The 17865-nt window shown below is 32.9% G+C and overlaps 2 protein-coding genes, 1 long non-coding RNA gene and 1 pseudogene across 12 annotated transcripts; 3 read left to right on the top strand and 1 right to left on the bottom strand.

Annotated features, from left to right (window-relative positions):
* Window positions 1-3061: 3061 nt before the first annotated feature.
* Window positions 3062-4755, top strand: LOC145066581 (protein CANDIDATE G-PROTEIN COUPLED RECEPTOR 7 pseudogene; annotated as a pseudogene).
* A 1355-nt stretch (window positions 4756-6110) lies between these two features.
* On the top strand, window positions 6111-7278 carry HSP21 (heat shock protein 21). The gene is made up of 2 exons (XM_079018243.1): window positions 6111-6522; window positions 6618-7278. Exons 1-2 carry the CDS (start codon window positions 6261-6263, stop codon window positions 7055-7057), a joined length of 702 nt encoding a protein of 233 aa, XP_078874369.1. The 5' UTR covers window positions 6111-6260; the 3' UTR covers window positions 7058-7278.
* Window positions 7279-7496: 218 nt separating this feature from the next.
* LOC145070646 (protein GAMETE CELL DEFECTIVE 1, mitochondrial-like) lies at window positions 7497-8907 on the top strand. The gene is made up of 3 exons (XM_079017601.1): window positions 7497-8071; window positions 8246-8411; window positions 8509-8907. Exons 1-3 carry the CDS (start codon window positions 7557-7559, stop codon window positions 8710-8712), a joined length of 885 nt encoding a protein of 294 aa, XP_078873727.1. The 5' UTR covers window positions 7497-7556; the 3' UTR covers window positions 8713-8907.
* Window positions 8908-12690: 3783 nt separating this feature from the next.
* Window positions 12691-15861, bottom strand: LOC145069968 (uncharacterized). 10 transcript variants are annotated; one of them, XR_013689764.1, is made up of 8 exons: window positions 14938-15861; window positions 14808-14832; window positions 14650-14714; window positions 14313-14531; window positions 14188-14240; window positions 13939-14009; window positions 13472-13536; window positions 12691-12954 (listed from the first exon to the last, which is right to left on the bottom strand). It is a non-coding gene; the product is annotated as an uncharacterized LOC145069968 (long non-coding RNA). The 10 variants fall into 10 exon arrangements; XR_013689763.1 differs by having other exon boundaries at window positions 14313-14714; window positions 14808-14873; XR_013689761.1 differs by having other exon boundaries at window positions 14650-14832.
* Window positions 15862-17865: the final 2004 nt, after the last annotated feature.

The following is a 17865-nucleotide window of genomic DNA, read 5'->3' as shown; positions in this document are numbered from 1 at the left end:
ATTCAATGACTTGGTAAATTAATAACTAAAACTTATTATTCATCAAACATCAATATTTAATTTAACAAAATAAATAATCCCAAACCTTTACATAACAAACCTTAAACATACCATTTTAATAATTCCACTATTATTTGTTTTAACCATTTTGTAACATCCCAAAAATACTGGTAAAAAAATTATTTTCAAAACACCCAAAATGATACAACCAATTTTTCCATAACCAAACATAGTAAAAATATCATCAACATTAGAGTAAGTCAAATAACAGTGCGGAATAAAATTAAGGGGATGTTGTGCAATCACGTCGTGCGCTTCCCTTTGGAATCAAAAGTACATGAAACATTTAAACCAAAAACCTTAAGCATAAAGCTTAGTGAGTTCCCTAAAATACCACATACCATAAATAACATCAGGCCCCACCCAACATACAAACAGGTCCCGCCCAACACACAATGCAAGAGTCACAAAAGTAGTTAGCATCCTTCATAGTATAGCGAGGAGACTTCTCACACAACCAAGAATTGGGTACTACGCACCACCTATCGAATCACACAAGGTAAACCCTTAGTCCACCTTCTAAAACAAGCATCTTACTAAAAGTCAACCCTAGTCAAAATTCATTTGTCAAAGTCGACGGCAATTGACCTCCACGTCGTGGCCATCCATTGGGCACATCATGGGAACTTTTTGACAAAACAATTACGGTTTCCAATTTCGCCGCATCGGGACACCCAACTCGCCACGTTGTGGGAACGAGTTGAAACAACTTATTTGCTCAAGCTCTTAATCAGTTAAGTCCTTAGCACATACTTTCCTGAAGGTTTCTAGGGGCTTAAAGGGCTCATAATAATCCTAACTTTATGGACATGCATATCCTTCCCCAATCTAGGTCAAATTATGAGAAAAGGGACCTAAAGTTCAAACATGATTACCAAAACTACAACAAATCCTATATCTAGAAGATATGATGTCTAGGGGACTATGGAGAGCCATAAAGTTACAAACTCTATTTCTTCTAACCATCCAAACTCCACTTATGAGGCATATCATGACACTAAACATAGATTTAAGAAGAGGACCTCAAAAAGGTGAAAGCTTGGACTTACAATGAGTCCAGAAGATGCACACAAGGTTGAAGATGGGTTGTTTGTTGGATCTATGCGCCAAACTCTTTTCTTTTTCCTACAAGAACATCACAATATGCAAAATGAGCTCCAAGAGCTTCAAGGAGGCTATGGTTTGCTCAATGGTACGTCGTGTCAACTAAATGAGACACACGGCCCATGCCACGTTGTGGCCACCCAAAAACTCCTAAATTACATTAAAAATTTATACCTCTGGATGTTACACATTTCTTTTGTAGTTTAGATAATGGTAAATCAATTGATAAGAATTATGTTTATTATCTATTATTAACTTAAATTTATTTAATAATCCTTTTTAGCAAACACTGTCAATCTATTTAAATTTAACTAATTTATTATAATTTTGTTGGGCTAAAATTTTGAATTTTTATTAGAATAAAAAATTAAATTTTAGCTTTGAATTAAACTATTATGGATTCTAAAAATTAATAAGGTAATCCATAAGAGTTGAACATTTATAAAAGTTATATAATCTAGAAATTTTATATTTCCATTATGATTTTGAAAACTAAAATTTTATTAATTTAGAAAAGTCAATAAACTATGACAGTTAATTTTCATAGATAATAAGTTGATGATATAAAAAGGTACCCTGACTGATATGAAATAGATAGCAAAAAAGGTTCGAAAAATGAAAAATGATTTTGGTTTGTGGGTAATTTGAGTTGTATTACTCATTGACTTTCCAAAGATTCACAAATTCATAGAAAACCTATGGGTAATAACTAATAAGATTACTTTTTAGCCGTTTAAAAAAATGCCTTTGGGATTATTCACGAACCAAATACCTTTTTTTTTCATTCCATCTTTCACATAAATTAATAAATCAATACATTGTTTTGTTTGGTCAACTTATTTTACACATACATACATACACTTAACAAATTATAGGTACCATTTTCGTAATTCATTATCTATGCAGGGATAAAAGCTCACTTTTTAAAATTTGTTATTGGAAGGGGCATTTATATTATGTTTTAGCATATACACCATTCCTATAAATATAATTATGCATAAGGACCTATTATGTAAATTACAAGAACCTTTTTTTAATTTGTTTTCTGCGTTGGGACCAAACATGTGAAACCTACAAACTGCAAAGATACGAAAGGTAAGAGATGAAAATGTCGGTGTTCAAAATTAAGTGGGTAAAAGTGATATTTTACAAAGTAGGGGATAGAAAATGGCATTCGACAAAGTAAGTGGTAGAAAGTGAGAACGTACGGAAGTTTAGGGATCAACTATGCTAAAATAAGAAAGTTTTGTAGCTAAAATTTAATATAAAAAACTTCATGGCTAAAATTTTAGATTATGTATGGCCAAAGTCTAACCTAACAAAATTTTAAGGTAAAAATATAAAACTGTTTTGTACCGTAGATGAATGTCTCAAATGCCCTATTTTTTTCCAAATCGATGTAGCCATATTGACTTGTAGTCAATTGGAATGTTTAATGGGCTCAAAAAAACCTTAAGAAAGGATTGATGTTGAGAACAAGCACACATGTGTTGTGGTAGCCCAACAAGAAAGATAAGATTTGAGGAACTTGGTTTGTGTGATGCCCTATTTTTTTTTTCCCAAATCGATGTAGCCATATTGACTTGTTGTAGTCAATTCCTGGAAAATTTAATTGGCTCAAAACAACTCCGAGGCTAAATATATGGAAGGTGGGTCTTAGGAACCATTTAATCTTTTTAATTTATGTAAACTTTCTATAGAAATTTTACAGGGACCTATTTTAAAAAATTACCTATAAAAATCTTTGAATTTGTATAGATCGTAACAAAATAAAACCACAGTAATGAAGAATATAATTTAGCCTAAGATTAATTTTTAATACTGGTTTGTTTCGATCGGATACTTCTTTATTGGGTTAATCGGAAATTAACAAAAGGTTCAAAGAAGTTAAAGACATAAATCCATGGGGTTGCAACGTCGTCGTTTCCGATGTTTGTCGTGATGTTATTTCTTGTCATCGCCGTGTCCATGCCGTCCATTCTACAATCTTGACTTGAGAAGTCAATGGCCGTGCTCATTCCGTCGATCGCCTGAGTCTCTCATATATTCCAACGTCAAGTCGTCAACAACCATTCACGTTGCCTTCGATAACAAGAAATGGGTTCTCTCCGGGTGTCTGTATCTTCCCTCGTCGTCATCGCCGCCGTCTTTCTTCTCTTCGTTCTCACCTCCGCCGAAATCCGGTTCACCGAGATTCGATCCGATTCAAACTTCAACATTCCGATAGACGAATTCGGATTCACTCACTTCGGCCGTCTGCACCTCAACTTGTCTCAAATTTCATTCAATCCTCCAGAACCCGATCTTTCCAGAATTGGATTCTTCTTGTGTACTCGTGACTCATGGATCCATGTCGTCGAACAACTCCAATCGGAGAAAATCCGTTGCCCTCTCGATTCCCCCGCCGTCAAACCCGTCTTTACCTTCAACCACCTCAAACCCACCACCACAACGCCTTCCTACGATGCCGTTTTCAACGTCACCGATACCAATCAATTCACACTCGTTTTTGCCAATTGCGCCGGCGGCATCAAAGTTTCCGTCAACGTCCTCTCCGTCATGTACAATCTAAACCCCCAAAACAACCGCCGCGATTACTTATCCGCCGGTAAATCAAATCTCCCTTCAATCTATTTCTCGTTTTTCTTGATTTATGCGTCTCTTTCCTGTATATGGATCTACACGCTGCATCACAGGAAGTCATCGGCTTATCGAATCCATTACTTTATGTTAGCCGTGTTGCTTTTAAAAGCCCTAAATCTCTTATGCGAAACCGAGGATAAATCCTACATTAAAAGATCAGGCACACCTCATGGTTGGGATGTTCTGTTCTACATCTTTAGTTTCTTAAAGGGTATCACACTCTTCACTCTGATTGTTCTCATAGGCACTGGTTGGTCTTTCTTGAAACCTTACCTACAAGACAAAGAAAAGAATGTGTTGATGATCGTCATCCCCTTGCAAGTCGTCTCCAATTTGGCTCAAGTGGTGATAGATGAAACGGGTCCATTCGGACAGGATTTATCTACATGGAGGCAAATCTTCTTGTTAGTAGACATAATCTGTTGTTGTGCTGTTTTGTTCCCGATTATTTGGTCGATCAAGAATCTGCGAGAGGCTGCTATGACTGATGGAAAGGCGGCTGTGAATTTGATGAAATTAACATTGTTTAGGCAGTACTATGTTGTTGTCATATGTTACATTTACTTCACAAGGGTGGCGGTTTATTTTTTGGAGATGATTACTTCGTATCGGTATGCTTGGACAAGCGTGTTCTTAGCCGAATTGGCTACACTTGCTTTCTATGTGTTTACTGGATACAACTTTAGACCCAAGACGCACAACCCTTACTTTGCCATTGACGATGAAGAGGAAGAAGCTGCTGTTCAGGCTTTGAAGCTTGAAGATGAGTTTGAGTTATGAGGTTGGTTGTAACTTGTAAAGGCTTGAAGATGCCAGGTCTAAAGCTATAAAAGTAGGAAATTTGAGATCCTGTTCTTGTAGCAATTACTTGTAAGAATCGTCAATATATAGTGATTATGTGCAACAAAAGTTTCATAAAGAATTTGGTTTGAGTTTATCTTATAACAAGCGATGGTGGGGCAAAATCTCTTGCTTTTGTGAATGATGTACAGTTTTGCTAATTGATTGGTGAAATGAGGTTTCAATATATTGCTTAATTACACAGTGTATTATTAAAGAAACCTTGGTCTTGAAGTAAGTACTAGTAGCTAGCATAGATCGTCGTTTCAAAGCTGTTGTCGCATTCGTAATGTATATTCACAAGTTGCATTAAAGGTTTAGATTACAAGTTGAATATATAGGCTCTAGGAGATAAAGATAAACACACTAACAGTGATGGAGATAGCACAAAAGAAAATCCTAATCCTACATAAACACTTTACACCCTCCTCAAACTCAAGATGGAATGTAATAAGCACAAAAAAGTGATGGAGATGACACAAAAGAAAATCCTAATCCTTACACAAACACTTACACCCTCGTCAAACTCAAGATGGAATGTGATAAACCAATTTGAGTAGGGAGAAAAAGAGAGTACCATAGATAAATTAGCTAAAAGTGTAAAACATCCATCGACTTTTATAACTTCTCAAGAAGTTTTCAAATTATGTGATTTTTAGATAACGGAGAGATATTGGTTATTTTAGTTTCATCAAGGCACCTAGTATAATCGGGATTAATTCAAGAAAAGTTGAGTTTCATTTTTAGATAACGGAGAGATATTTGTTAATCTTTTATCTTTATTTAAATGTTTGAAGCCATATAATAAATTATTAAATTATAATTAAAATTCACTACACCACTTTCTCACAAACACACGTACACTTTTTCTTCTTGAGAACAATCTATGACTGCCATGCACACAAAACAAGAATATATGCTTTGTTGAGAATTTTAATTTGTAGTTTGATTGGTTTTGGTTTTGATTTTCGGGTGTTCCTTGTTTTTTTATTTCAATTTTTGTTGGGGAGTTTGGATTCATTGTTTCTTCGTTCACATATTTTGGATCTTGGTGTGTGGTTTTTTTTAGTGTTATAAATGTTTCAATACATAAGCTATTGATCTTTCTCCTTGGAGGTGATGAGGGGATAATGAAACCTCGGGTGACCATGATGAAGAAGACGGAAAAGGAGGGTGGATGGGGATGGCTCACAACGGTGAATGGAAGGAGGACTGATGCTACTCATTTTTAATGTGGAGGACCGTTTTTGTCTTATTTCTAATATAAACTGTATTTGAACAAAAAGAAAAAATAAAAAGATATAAAAGTGACCAAGGACCAAATACGTAGAAAAATAAAACCGCGCATAGACCATAAGTAAAATCAAGGACAAAAAGTAAGAATCTAATAAAATAAAGAGACCTTGTAATTTAATTTTGTCATAAATAAATAAATATAAAGGCGACACAAGACACCAATTTCTAGAACGCCCGGGAATTTCCTATCCTCCAGGTCTTTCACGAATTCACCATAACCTCCTGCCTGTGCATATATAAACACCTTCAACCTGATGCTTCGATCATCAAACCACAGATAAAGAATCATCATCATTCATCAATATCACCAATAACTAATGGCTTGCACAACAAGCGGGATCTCTTCTTCCCCTCTTCTCTCAAACAACATCTCCAAGCCTTCAACCAAATCGGTCAGACCTCCTTGCTGTGCCTTACGTTTCTTTCCGCCTTCACGAACCCGCAGCAGACTCCCCGTCGTCAGAGCTCAGGCAGAAAAAGATACCTCCGTCGATGTTCAAGTCAGTAGCAACCAAGGCAAAGCTTCTGCTAATGGATCCGTAGAACGCCGCCCCTCATCCACCACCATATCCCCTTTTGGTAAGTCAATACTCAAAACACAATCATCCAAATCTAAACATTTCTGTTTTTTTTCCAAATGCAAATTAAAAAACGATCTTATTATGGTGTTGCAGGGTTGTTGGATCCATTATCTCCGATGAGAACAATGCGTCAAATGCTGGACACGATGGACATGATATTTGAAGACTCGATGGCGTTCCCAACGAGGACTGGTACGGCCTGGAACATTCGTTCTCCATGGGACATACAGGACTCTGAGAATGAAATCAAGATGAGATTTGACGTGCCTGGACTCTCCAAGGAAGATCTGAAGGTGTATGTGGAGGATGACATGCTTGTTATCAAGGGAGAACATAAGCAGGATGATCAGAATGAAGGAGGCGACAAGAGTTCCTGGACTAGACAGAATTACAGCTCCTATCAAACTCGCATTGATCTGCCGGATAATTGTGAGAAAGAGAAGATCAAAGCTGATTTGAAAAATGGTGTTCTCTTGATCTCCATTCCGAAGAAGACGGTTGAGCGAAAGGTGATTGATGTGGAAATCCAGTGAGTGTATTATATCAGTATATCATGTAGTTCACTTCAGAGTGTGTGTATGTATATATGGAACCTTAATTTTTCTAGTTTTTGGCTATAAAATAAGAGGAGGCTATAGTTGGTGACATTTTACATTATTTTACTTGTCTCTTATCTAATTGCTGTCGTTTAATTTAATTTATTCGGCTGTATATTTCTCATCAAATTTTATAAATTGTTTTTATTGTTTCACAAGATGTCAATGCAAGTTAATCATCGCATGTGATGTCGGCAGAACTTCTAAACAACGATTTATCGGATTACTAGTGAATCAAACAATCAATTAGGCCACATTTAATGTATTGAAATTATCATATTTAGCCCAAATTAAGAGAGCACTAAGATCAAGCCCAATTAGGGCCCAATGAAATCAAGTCCAGAATACTCCATTAAAATTTAGTTTCACTCTTTTCTATCATGTTGGACTCACCAGTCACCACAACGGCGTAACCATTTCCACTTCCACAAACAAAATGAAAAAAATTGGCAGCTTTTCGTCTCTAATCAACCGCCGATGCTTCGCCACCGCCAAAACCTATCTCAGACGGCTATCAACCAAGACATCCGATGGCCGAGACGAATGGAACGATGCGTGGGAAACAGCGTGGCTCCCTGAAGATTTATCCGCGAAAAACCGAGCACCATGGGAAGCAGACGTCAATTTCTCTATTGCCGATACACCAGAGGCTCTCGATCCAGATACGAAGGCGTTCGTTGAAGACATGAGTGATAATTGGGAGCAGAGGAGGAAAAAGGTCGGGAGTAAGAGCAAGCGACAGGAAGAAGAAGAAAGGCTGCTGAAGATGAAAGAAGAAGGAAAATCATTGTATAGTTTGGAGAATGTGAAAATGGATTATAGGGTTATGAAACAAAGGGTTCATGCTGGTTTATGGGTTAAAGAGATTGAGAAGATGGAAGAGGCTAAATTGGGTGATTCCAGTGGAGGCGCTGGTGATGATCTCGATAGATTCCTTGACAGCGCTTCTGAGTACTCTCTCCCTCTCTCTTTCTCTAGATTGAATTTAATTACAGGTGCTAGGGTTTTGTTTCTCGTGATTATTGCTTGTTTTAGAATCAGAATTTGTCAACAATCCATGTCAAAATTAAGACTCGTAATCCGTATGAAGCCATCGAATATAAAACATACATCATGTTTTTGCAGGATTTTCGACTCAAAACCTACAGATTCTTCCGATTTGAAGAACAAGCCAGATGGATGGGAAACAACGTCAAAGGCACAAGATGGGAACATCTGGGAAATGACCCAAAGAGAAGAAGACATTCTTCTTCAAGAGTATGAACGTCGAATCGCCTTCAGCAAATTCCAGGTTTCCACTCGTTTGGTTTATTAATTTGGCTAAATAATGGCGAGTTTTTTTTTTTTTTTTTATTTTATTTTATTGTGTTGTTGTGGGGAGTATGCAGATCGCTAGCTTTATAAAACAACACATATTCAGTAGAAGGAGACCGATTGATGGATGGAAGTACATGATTGAAGAATTAGGGCCAAATGCAAGAAGAGGGAAGGGAAGTGTTACAAGATTACCTAGTCTTGCTGATGCCTCCACTCAACCATTTAAAGAGGAGAAGATCCCAATTAGTACTGGTGTTCCGACTAGGGGAAGATAGGCCTGGTGCCACTTATTTAGAGCATCCACAATTTCCACAATTCTAAAAAAAAAAAAAAAAAACTCCACAATGGTATATAACTTTTCATCAACTTATTTCAGTAGACATGTAATAGATTGTTCATTGAAGGGTTAAAATAGCAACCGGCTTCCATTAATTTCTTTATTATACCAAAAATCTACCCGTTCGTAGCAATGTCTTGTGTCATCCAAATACAAAATTAAAAAACTTTCTGAATTAATAAGAAGAATATTGGAAGTACATTGCTATATCTGACTACATTTGTATTGGACGGGTTGGCTGTGATTGCTTTTCTTGGTAGAAAAAAACCCCAGAAATGCATGCAAGTTAATATCATTGTCACAATTTTTTTTTTTTTGAGATAAATGTGAATTTCCCTTTGAGGACTTGTCTGGGAAATACATTATTCCAAAACAGCAACGCACTTAGCAGTAAAGAATTCCTTGAGGCATGCTCACAAATTGAAAACTGGAAAGGAGAAGCAAGTGCATACAATTATGATTTATCAAAATATAAATTTTAGTGTAAAATGTTTATAGAGAGTTGTTTATTGAAATATGATTTGTGTTGTAGGCCCTATGTTTGTACTATGTAACATTCTGTTCTCATATTTTATTTCTTTTATTAAAAAAATGTATAACTAAACATATATTCAATTATAGCAATGTACTTTCAGTAGTTTCTCATAACCATGAAAGTACTTTATTTTTAGGCTGATAGGGTGTTGTTTAAAAAAAATGCAATGTCGTATTAAAAAAAAGTAGATCGTTATAATAAGCAAATCATTGTAAGTATTTTTTTAACCCAATCTATTCTAATAAATGAAGATTTTTTTGTCACATGTCACACTCTTATTCAATTTGCCAAATGTCTTTTTGTGGTTATTTTGAATTAATTTTTTTCCACATGTCATTTTATGAGTTTTTTTGTTTTATTAGATTTCATATAATATTTCAATATTATAATTACAATAAATGAATATCAATTTCATTCATGGATTTATCTTATAAATTCAAAATTCTTAAATTAAAGTGCATTATTTTTTTTAGTTAAATTATTTGTTTCAATTTATAAGATAAAAAAAATATTTCAATTTTAATAATTCATTATTTTTTTTTATTTTCTTATAAATCCAAAATTCTTAAGTATTTTTACCTTCATATTTATTTATTTTTTTAAAATTAACCAATATAATATATGGTCTCCCGCCTAATATAGTAGTATAACAAAACATACTATCATAAGAGAGATTTTATCATATACCATTCACATTAGAGACCACTAAACATAAGATTGGATAAATGCAAAAACTAGGAATGTAAGTTTCATATTATAGCATCATGATTTCAAATATATATATATATATATATATATATATATATATATATATATATATATATATATATATATATATATATATATATATAAAACATTCTGTTCTCATATTTTATTTCTTTTATTAAAAAAATGTATAACTAAACATATATTCAATTATAGCAATGTACTTTCAGTAGTTTCTCATAACCATGAAAGTACTTTATTTTTAGGCTGATAGGGTGTTATTTAAAAAAAATGCAATGTCGTATTAAAAAAAAGTAGATCGTTATAATAAGCAAATCATTGTAAGTATTTTTTTAACCCAATCTATTCTAATAAATGAAGATTTTTTTGTCACATGTCACACTCTTATTCAATTTGCCAAATGTCTTTTTGTGGTTATTTTGAATTAATTTTTTTCCACATGTCATTTTATGAGTTTTTTTGTTTTATTAGATTTCATATAATATTTCAATATTATAATTACAATAAATGAATATCAATTTCATTCATGGATTTATCTTATAAATTCAAAATTCTTAAATTAAAGTGCATTATTTTTTTTAGTTAAATTATTTGTTTCAATTTATAAGATAAAAAAAATATTTCAATTTTAATAATTCATTATTTTTTTTTTATTTTCTTATAAATCCAAAATTCTTAAGTATTTTTACCTTCATATTTATTTATTTTTTTAAAATTAACCAATATAATATATGGTCTCCCGCCTAATATAGTAGTATAACAAAACATACTATCATAAGAGAGATTTTATCATATACCATTCACATTAGAGACCACTAAACATAAGATTGGATAAATGCAAAAACTAGGAATGTAAGTTTCATATTATAGCATCATGATTTCAAATATATATATATATATATATATATATATATATATATATATATATATATATAAAACATTCTGTTCTCATATTTTATTTCTTTTATTAAAAAAATGTATAACTAAACATATATATATATATATATATATATACACACACACACACACTAGCCGTTTACCCACGCCAAGCGACGGGTTCGGATAGTTTTTCAGAAATTAGTTTTCAAGAAGGGATTCGTTCTTTTGGGCAAATAGTTTACTAAATCTAACAATTATCAATAAGAGTAATGCTAAGATAAATAAAATTAATGAGAATTAAAAATAAAATATTGGGATCATATATATATATATATATATATATATATATATATATATATCCCTATTCTAATAAAAGAATAGTTTTATTCTCCTTTTGCCATGTGTCACATTATTATGTCTCCTAATTAATATATGCCCTTTTCAACTCCATTTCAAATTTCAAAATTTTAAATTTTCACTTTAATTACATTAAATTAATAACATTAGAATAAAAATTAAAATAAAAATAATACAAATGATATAATTTCACATATTTATTTAAATCAATGATTAAAATTTATATAACTAAAAAAACTCTTAATTAATAATTTATTTAAAATAATTAATTAATAATTTTGTGTTTTTACTATAAAAATTTAATTAATTTTGTAACCGTGGTTTCCACGGGTTATAAACTAGTATATATATATATATATATATATATATATATATATATATATATATATATATATATATATCTTCCTATTCTAATAAAAGAATAGTTTTATTCTTCTTTTGACATGTGTCATCTTATTAAACCTCTTAATTAATGCATGTTTTATTCTTCTTTTGTCATGTGTCACCACATTATGTCTACTAATTAATATTTGCCACATGTCAACCTATTGATTATTATTTTAAATTTTAAATTTTCCACTCTATCTACATTAAATTAATAGCATTAAAATAAAATTAATACAAATTATAAAGTGATATAATTTCACGTATTTATTTAAAATCAATAATTATAGTTTTATATAAATAAAAAATCTCCTAATTAATAATTTATTTAAAATAATTGATTAATAACTTTGAATTTTCACTAAAAAAGCTTAATTAATTTTGTAACCGTGGTTCCCACGGGTTATAAACTAGTATATATATATATATATATATATATATATATATATATATATATATATATATATATATATATATATATATATATATTGATTGATTGTTAATTAATAATCATGCAATTCTATTTTATACATCATATTACCATTAAGCGTCAAATACACATTATCATATAAACAACAATAACAAATATTTTTATATATACAAAGGTGTTGTGTTATCACGAAAGATGAATTGTGAGACTCTAGATATCACATTTCAAGACTCTAGATAAACATTGGTAGCCGTGATTGTCTTTTTCCTAAATCAATGACGTTTTAACGTTATTATCACTCAAAAACTCATCATAAACTATATCGATAGTAGCTAGATTTCTTTTTTTTCACGACCAATGAGGCATTAAATTTGACATTTTACATTGTCTTTTTTGTCATTTTATATTTATTTATAAATAAACTTGGTCAAAACCAAAAAGTCATTTTTTATATTAATACATTTTAATAGCACAAAAGGTCATAAGCAGTTTTATAACTTATCTAAAAACATAATTAACTATGTTTTGATTTGACTATTATTATAATTAAGCAACCCAAACAACAACATAATAATCAAAATTTATTTTTATAATAAAGTTAGAACTTAAAGTCAATGTCATGAATATATATCATTGAATTTAAACAATTAGTTTCATGCATCACGACTATATTGGTAATTATACAATTTTTTCATAAAATGGCCTTGATATCGTATTCAAATTATAGTAGTAGTATAAAAATCTTCATAATCTTTAAGATTTTCTTACAAATAACCCCATTAGTTTGATAATTACTATTCGTTCCCCAGTCATGTTCTTGTCGGTCATGTTTATGTTTGTTTCTTAGGACAACCGTTTGTCACTTCAACCTGTTAAAATCATAAAGAATATATTAAAAAGCAATAAATTTTGGTTAAAAGGGAACTATCTTCTAATGAGTAATATCTCAGGTATGCCAAGTAATTAAAAAAAAAATTAACTAAGAAAAGGTTTAGTTAAAGATAATGAAATTTGCAACTAATTAAAGCATTGTAGTTTGGAAGCAGTATAATTTTAAAACATTCACCCAATTATAGCATTGTACTTTCAAAGTACAATACTTTAATAAGAAAATATCTACAATAAAGTTATAAAAAATAGTGTTAATGCAACATAATGCAATATTAAGCGTATGACCACCCCTATTACAATTTTCTTTTATTTTTTCTCGAATATATAGATGTTTAATGGCAAACATCTCTTTGAATATAGGGTGTGTAAAACATTTATATAAAAAATAAGAGTACAAGATTTTGATATGATAAAACCCAAATGAAACCACTAAACAAAAAGAGTTTTTTTTGGAACAACCACTAAATGAAAGAGTTAGTTGATCAAGGCTATTACCTGTTGGTTGAAGCCACAGCCACAATTCTTTAGTCAACACCACACCACACCATATTTCTCCGCTCCTTTCACATAATACCAAAAAAATCAACAAATAATATAATTGTCTCCAGGAGCTAAAGAAAAAAAAAAATTCTTATTATTGGAATAAATGTGAACTGTATAATATAAATAAAAATCAACAAATAACCTAATTGTCTCTAGGAGCCGGAAAACAAAAAAAAAAAATCTTATTATTGGAATAAATGTGAACTTTATTGTATAAAGCCCAAGAGATACCCCAAACCCATCCGGCTAAAACATACACCAAATATAATAAATAGCACCACATGAAAGAACTACACCATACCAAACATTACTCAAAGAGATCAGTCAAAAAGATATAAATTCAAAGTTAGTAAATCAAATATACATGTTCTTTCTAGAAATAAAAAATTAAAAGGCCATAGCCTAATTAGCATACATACCTTAACAAAATATCAATGCTTGCTTCAATAATGTCTAACCTGGATCTCAACCTTTAAAAACCAAGTCATCTCTGCAGTCACAAAACTAATGCTATGTGGTTATCTTACCAAACACATATCAAAGTACTAAAGTATCACATTTACAAGACACTCACACCTAAAAATCCAACAAAATAATAGGGTAAATACTTATCGGAGCTGGATTTTCTTTGAATTGTTCATTGAAGAAGAAAGAAATAAGAGTAATACCTACAAAAAGATAGAGGCACATGTTTGGGAATCATTTTGTACCAAGAGATCCACTGAAATGGAAATCAAAATAGGTTATTAAGTCGCATCTCAAAAAATTACAGATATACCCAAACTTGTACAACCTCTATTTCATGAGGTCCTATCAAATCCATCGCTTGCAACTGGTTGCACGATACAATATGCTTCCATTAGAGTGTACAAAGGTCTTTACAACCAAACACCCATGCTAACCTGGAATCAAGCCCAATAAAAACAAAGATGCACAAACGATTCATATCTTCCCATTCTTGTTGGGGAGCCAAGGCATAAAAATCAAAGCTTTAAAGGGATAAACATAACACCTATAATCAAAGAGTGAAGATTACAATTTGGTTATGCATACAGAGCATACATACAAGATTAAATCCATAAATTGTAGCAAAATATAAATAATCGTTACACGTCAATTGTAAATCTCACAGAGTTTTAAATGTTCACATGAGCCCCTGTTTTGTATCCATTAAAATGATCATCGGTATAAATATCTATACACAAGTACAATCACATAAATCGCTATTTATTCATGATAGAGAGAAATAGAAACAAAGAGAAAGAGTTTCAAGAAAGAGGATTCTTACAAGCATCCCATGAACCGTACAGGACCTGTAGACAAGGATATGGGATAGGGAGGAAGGGGAGAAAGACTATGAGAATATTAAAATGGGTCTAATTATAAGCACTACAAATCTTAAACTGAAACATCATTACCTTTCTCAAATAAGCCCTAAATCAGCGGTCATCGTTGTGTTGAAAGAGAAAAGCATCGGCATTTTTAGATGACTTTATCTCCCTGGATCTATTACCAAGAAATTGTGTGGGTATGACGGTTCTATACAGAGAGTGGTGGGGGTCTAGGGTTTTCAGAGAGAGAAGAAGAGCCTGAGAAGGTTAGGACCGCCATGTACATTTTAGAAGTAGTAGGTGGAGCGATTGCCATAAATTGTACATGAGGTTGGAGCTTCTAAAATTGAAATTAATGTTAAATGATGAGAGAACCCGATACAGAGATGGAGGAACGCCGTGAAAGATTGTGCAGAGAGAGCGAGATTAGTGTTTAGGCATTTTTTTAGAGAGAGACGGAGAGGGAGAGAGCTGTGTTAGTGGTTCAGTGGTGGCGTTGCAGGGTTGAATGATGGTGGTGAGTGGTCTTAGAGTTTTTCAATTGATGGAGGAACACAAGAAATGATTTCAGCAAAGGAGATGAAGAGCCTGATATAAAGGAAGATGAACCAGAACCTAAAGATTTTTGTCGGGATCTACGACTTAAAGGCAACTTAGCACGGATCAAAGGGTTGCATCAAAAGAACCTCGAGAGATACGGAAGCATATGCATTGTATTATTCTACTTTCAGCTAGAAGTTTTCGTTGATGGCAGTGGAAGCTCGATGGTGGTGGTGGTTGTTGTTGGCTGACGGTGATGTTTAGGGTATGTGGGAGACCGTTTGGTGGTTGGTGCTTCTTGGTGAATTGGTTTTCAGGCGGTGGTGGTTGACAGAGGTTGGAGATGGCGTGAGTGGTTGTGATGGTGAAGATCTCCAGTCAATTGATTGTGGAGGGGAGGCTGATGAAATTGGAGGATCGTAATAGGAGAGAGTTCCAGGATAAAGGAGTCAAGGAGATATGGCCGAGATTAAGGGGAGTTTGGTTTTGATAATTCCATTAAATCACGGGGCTTGATAAGAACTCAACTCAATGCCTTGACTTTTTCAGTATTGTAAACAATGCAATTAGACTTGTACCATTTAAAATTAAGCATTTGACTAAAAATGCTTTATAAGGTAAATAAATAAATAAATATATATATATATATATATATATATATATATATATATATATATATATATATATATATATATAAAAGGATTGGTGAACAAGAAGCTTTTGAAAATATAAATTTGACTACAAGTTTTTCTGGTTTAACATGATTACCACATCTTTTTTCGATTTTGCATTTACCTCCCTTAAAAGATGGATTTTACATTTACCTTTTTTACCAATTCACCCTGAACCGCTTATGTTGCCCAATCAATTATCTGCTTCCACCGCCTTCTTCTACAACTTTCATCTACACATGGCACCGTTCGTTTCAAGAGTTATCGCCTCTCTCATCATTATCTGTCTGTCTCTCCCGACGTTCTTCCGATAAGCACCTGCCTACGGCCTGTCATCGCCTTCCTCCGGTCTTTTCCTTCTCTTTTTGTGCAACGCAATGACTTCCGTTGTCTGTCTACAAATTGTTGAATCGCTAACTACCGTCTCCTTTGACGGCTTGCGGTTTTGATTTCTTCCTTTGACGTTTTCTGGTCTTCATCATTCACTTGTAATTCCTTTGATGGGTTCCGATTTTGATTGTTTTGTACAAAGAATGAGGCGATGATGAGCTTTTTTAGTGAAAAAAATTTGCATCATCAACCATGGGTGAACTTGAAAGCCGTATTTTGGCAAGGCAACTCGGAAGGCATATTGTGAGATCCCCATTTTTCACGGCCATAAAAGACCGATTTTGTTTATGCTTTATAAAAATCAGAGTACTTCTTTTAATAAAAATGTTGCATAATTTGTTCCCAGAAAACACGATAAATACGTTATTAAAACATTTTCAAAGAAACATGTTTTATTCATTTTAAAACGTTTGGGATGTCATCGTCAATACAGAAACATAAGCATAAACGGAACTTACATTTATTTACACTAGTGATCTACATCTCTTTAATCTCTCAGTGTAATGTGACTTCATATCAACACTTGTGATATAAATAAACTGAGTGGGTCATGTTGGGAAACCTAGTGAGTACATAGGGTTTTCAACCCACACTAATATAATTATTATGTTTAAACAATCAAACAATCAACCCAATTACCCATCCCCATTATCTTCTTTAGTCTTAAGGATCTACCCTAAGAATCAGCTATTCCTCGTTCATTCATTCCTAAGGATCATCCTAAGGAATCGACACAAAGTCCATCGTTGCCATGGTTTACACAACGGGCACTAAGTCTGCATAGTTGTCAGGGTTTATGCATCAAGTCTGCATGATCACTAAGGTTTAGGTATCAAGTCTGCATGATCACCAGGGTTTAGTCATCAAGTCTGCATGATCACCAGGGTTTAGGCATCAAGTCTGCATGATCACCTAGGTTTACAGTAAACCGGGTGAACACATCGTTCACAACACCTACAGGTTGCAAGCCTGCTAGTGTTCCACTGGACTGTCTAGAATAGTCCGTGGTTATCATCCATACTCTGCTGAATGACGGGGCCATCGTTTGGGAAAAGGCTTCTCACATCGTCCACCTCTCACCCTCACCTCGTGGTCTATAACACCTCTCAACTCATCATCCAACTCATATTCCATCTATTACATCTACCCATGTTTTACCCCAATATTATTGTAGATATAAAATACATATACAGTTTAAATCATTTAAAACATGTATAAAATCGTTCATCCAGCATAGACAGCAAGTATTCAGATAATATGCACATATAGCACGTAATTTATATAAAATACTTCATATATATATGTATGATGAAAGGGACCATGCACTCACCTGGTAAGGTGGTGAGTCGACACCCGGACAACACTTCGTTTCTCTTAAAATAATTATTCCTTGACGAAACCTAGTATCATTACC

This window comes from Lactuca serriola, chromosome 8, assembly GCF_051521515.1.
Source record: "Lactuca serriola cultivar US96UC23 chromosome 8, Lser_US96UC23_V15, whole genome shotgun sequence".
NCBI classification, from domain to species: Eukaryota; Viridiplantae; Streptophyta; class Magnoliopsida; order Asterales; family Asteraceae; genus Lactuca; species Lactuca serriola.
Note: the sequence above shows the minus strand (reverse complement) of the source record. Positions and strands in the feature narration are given on the sequence as shown.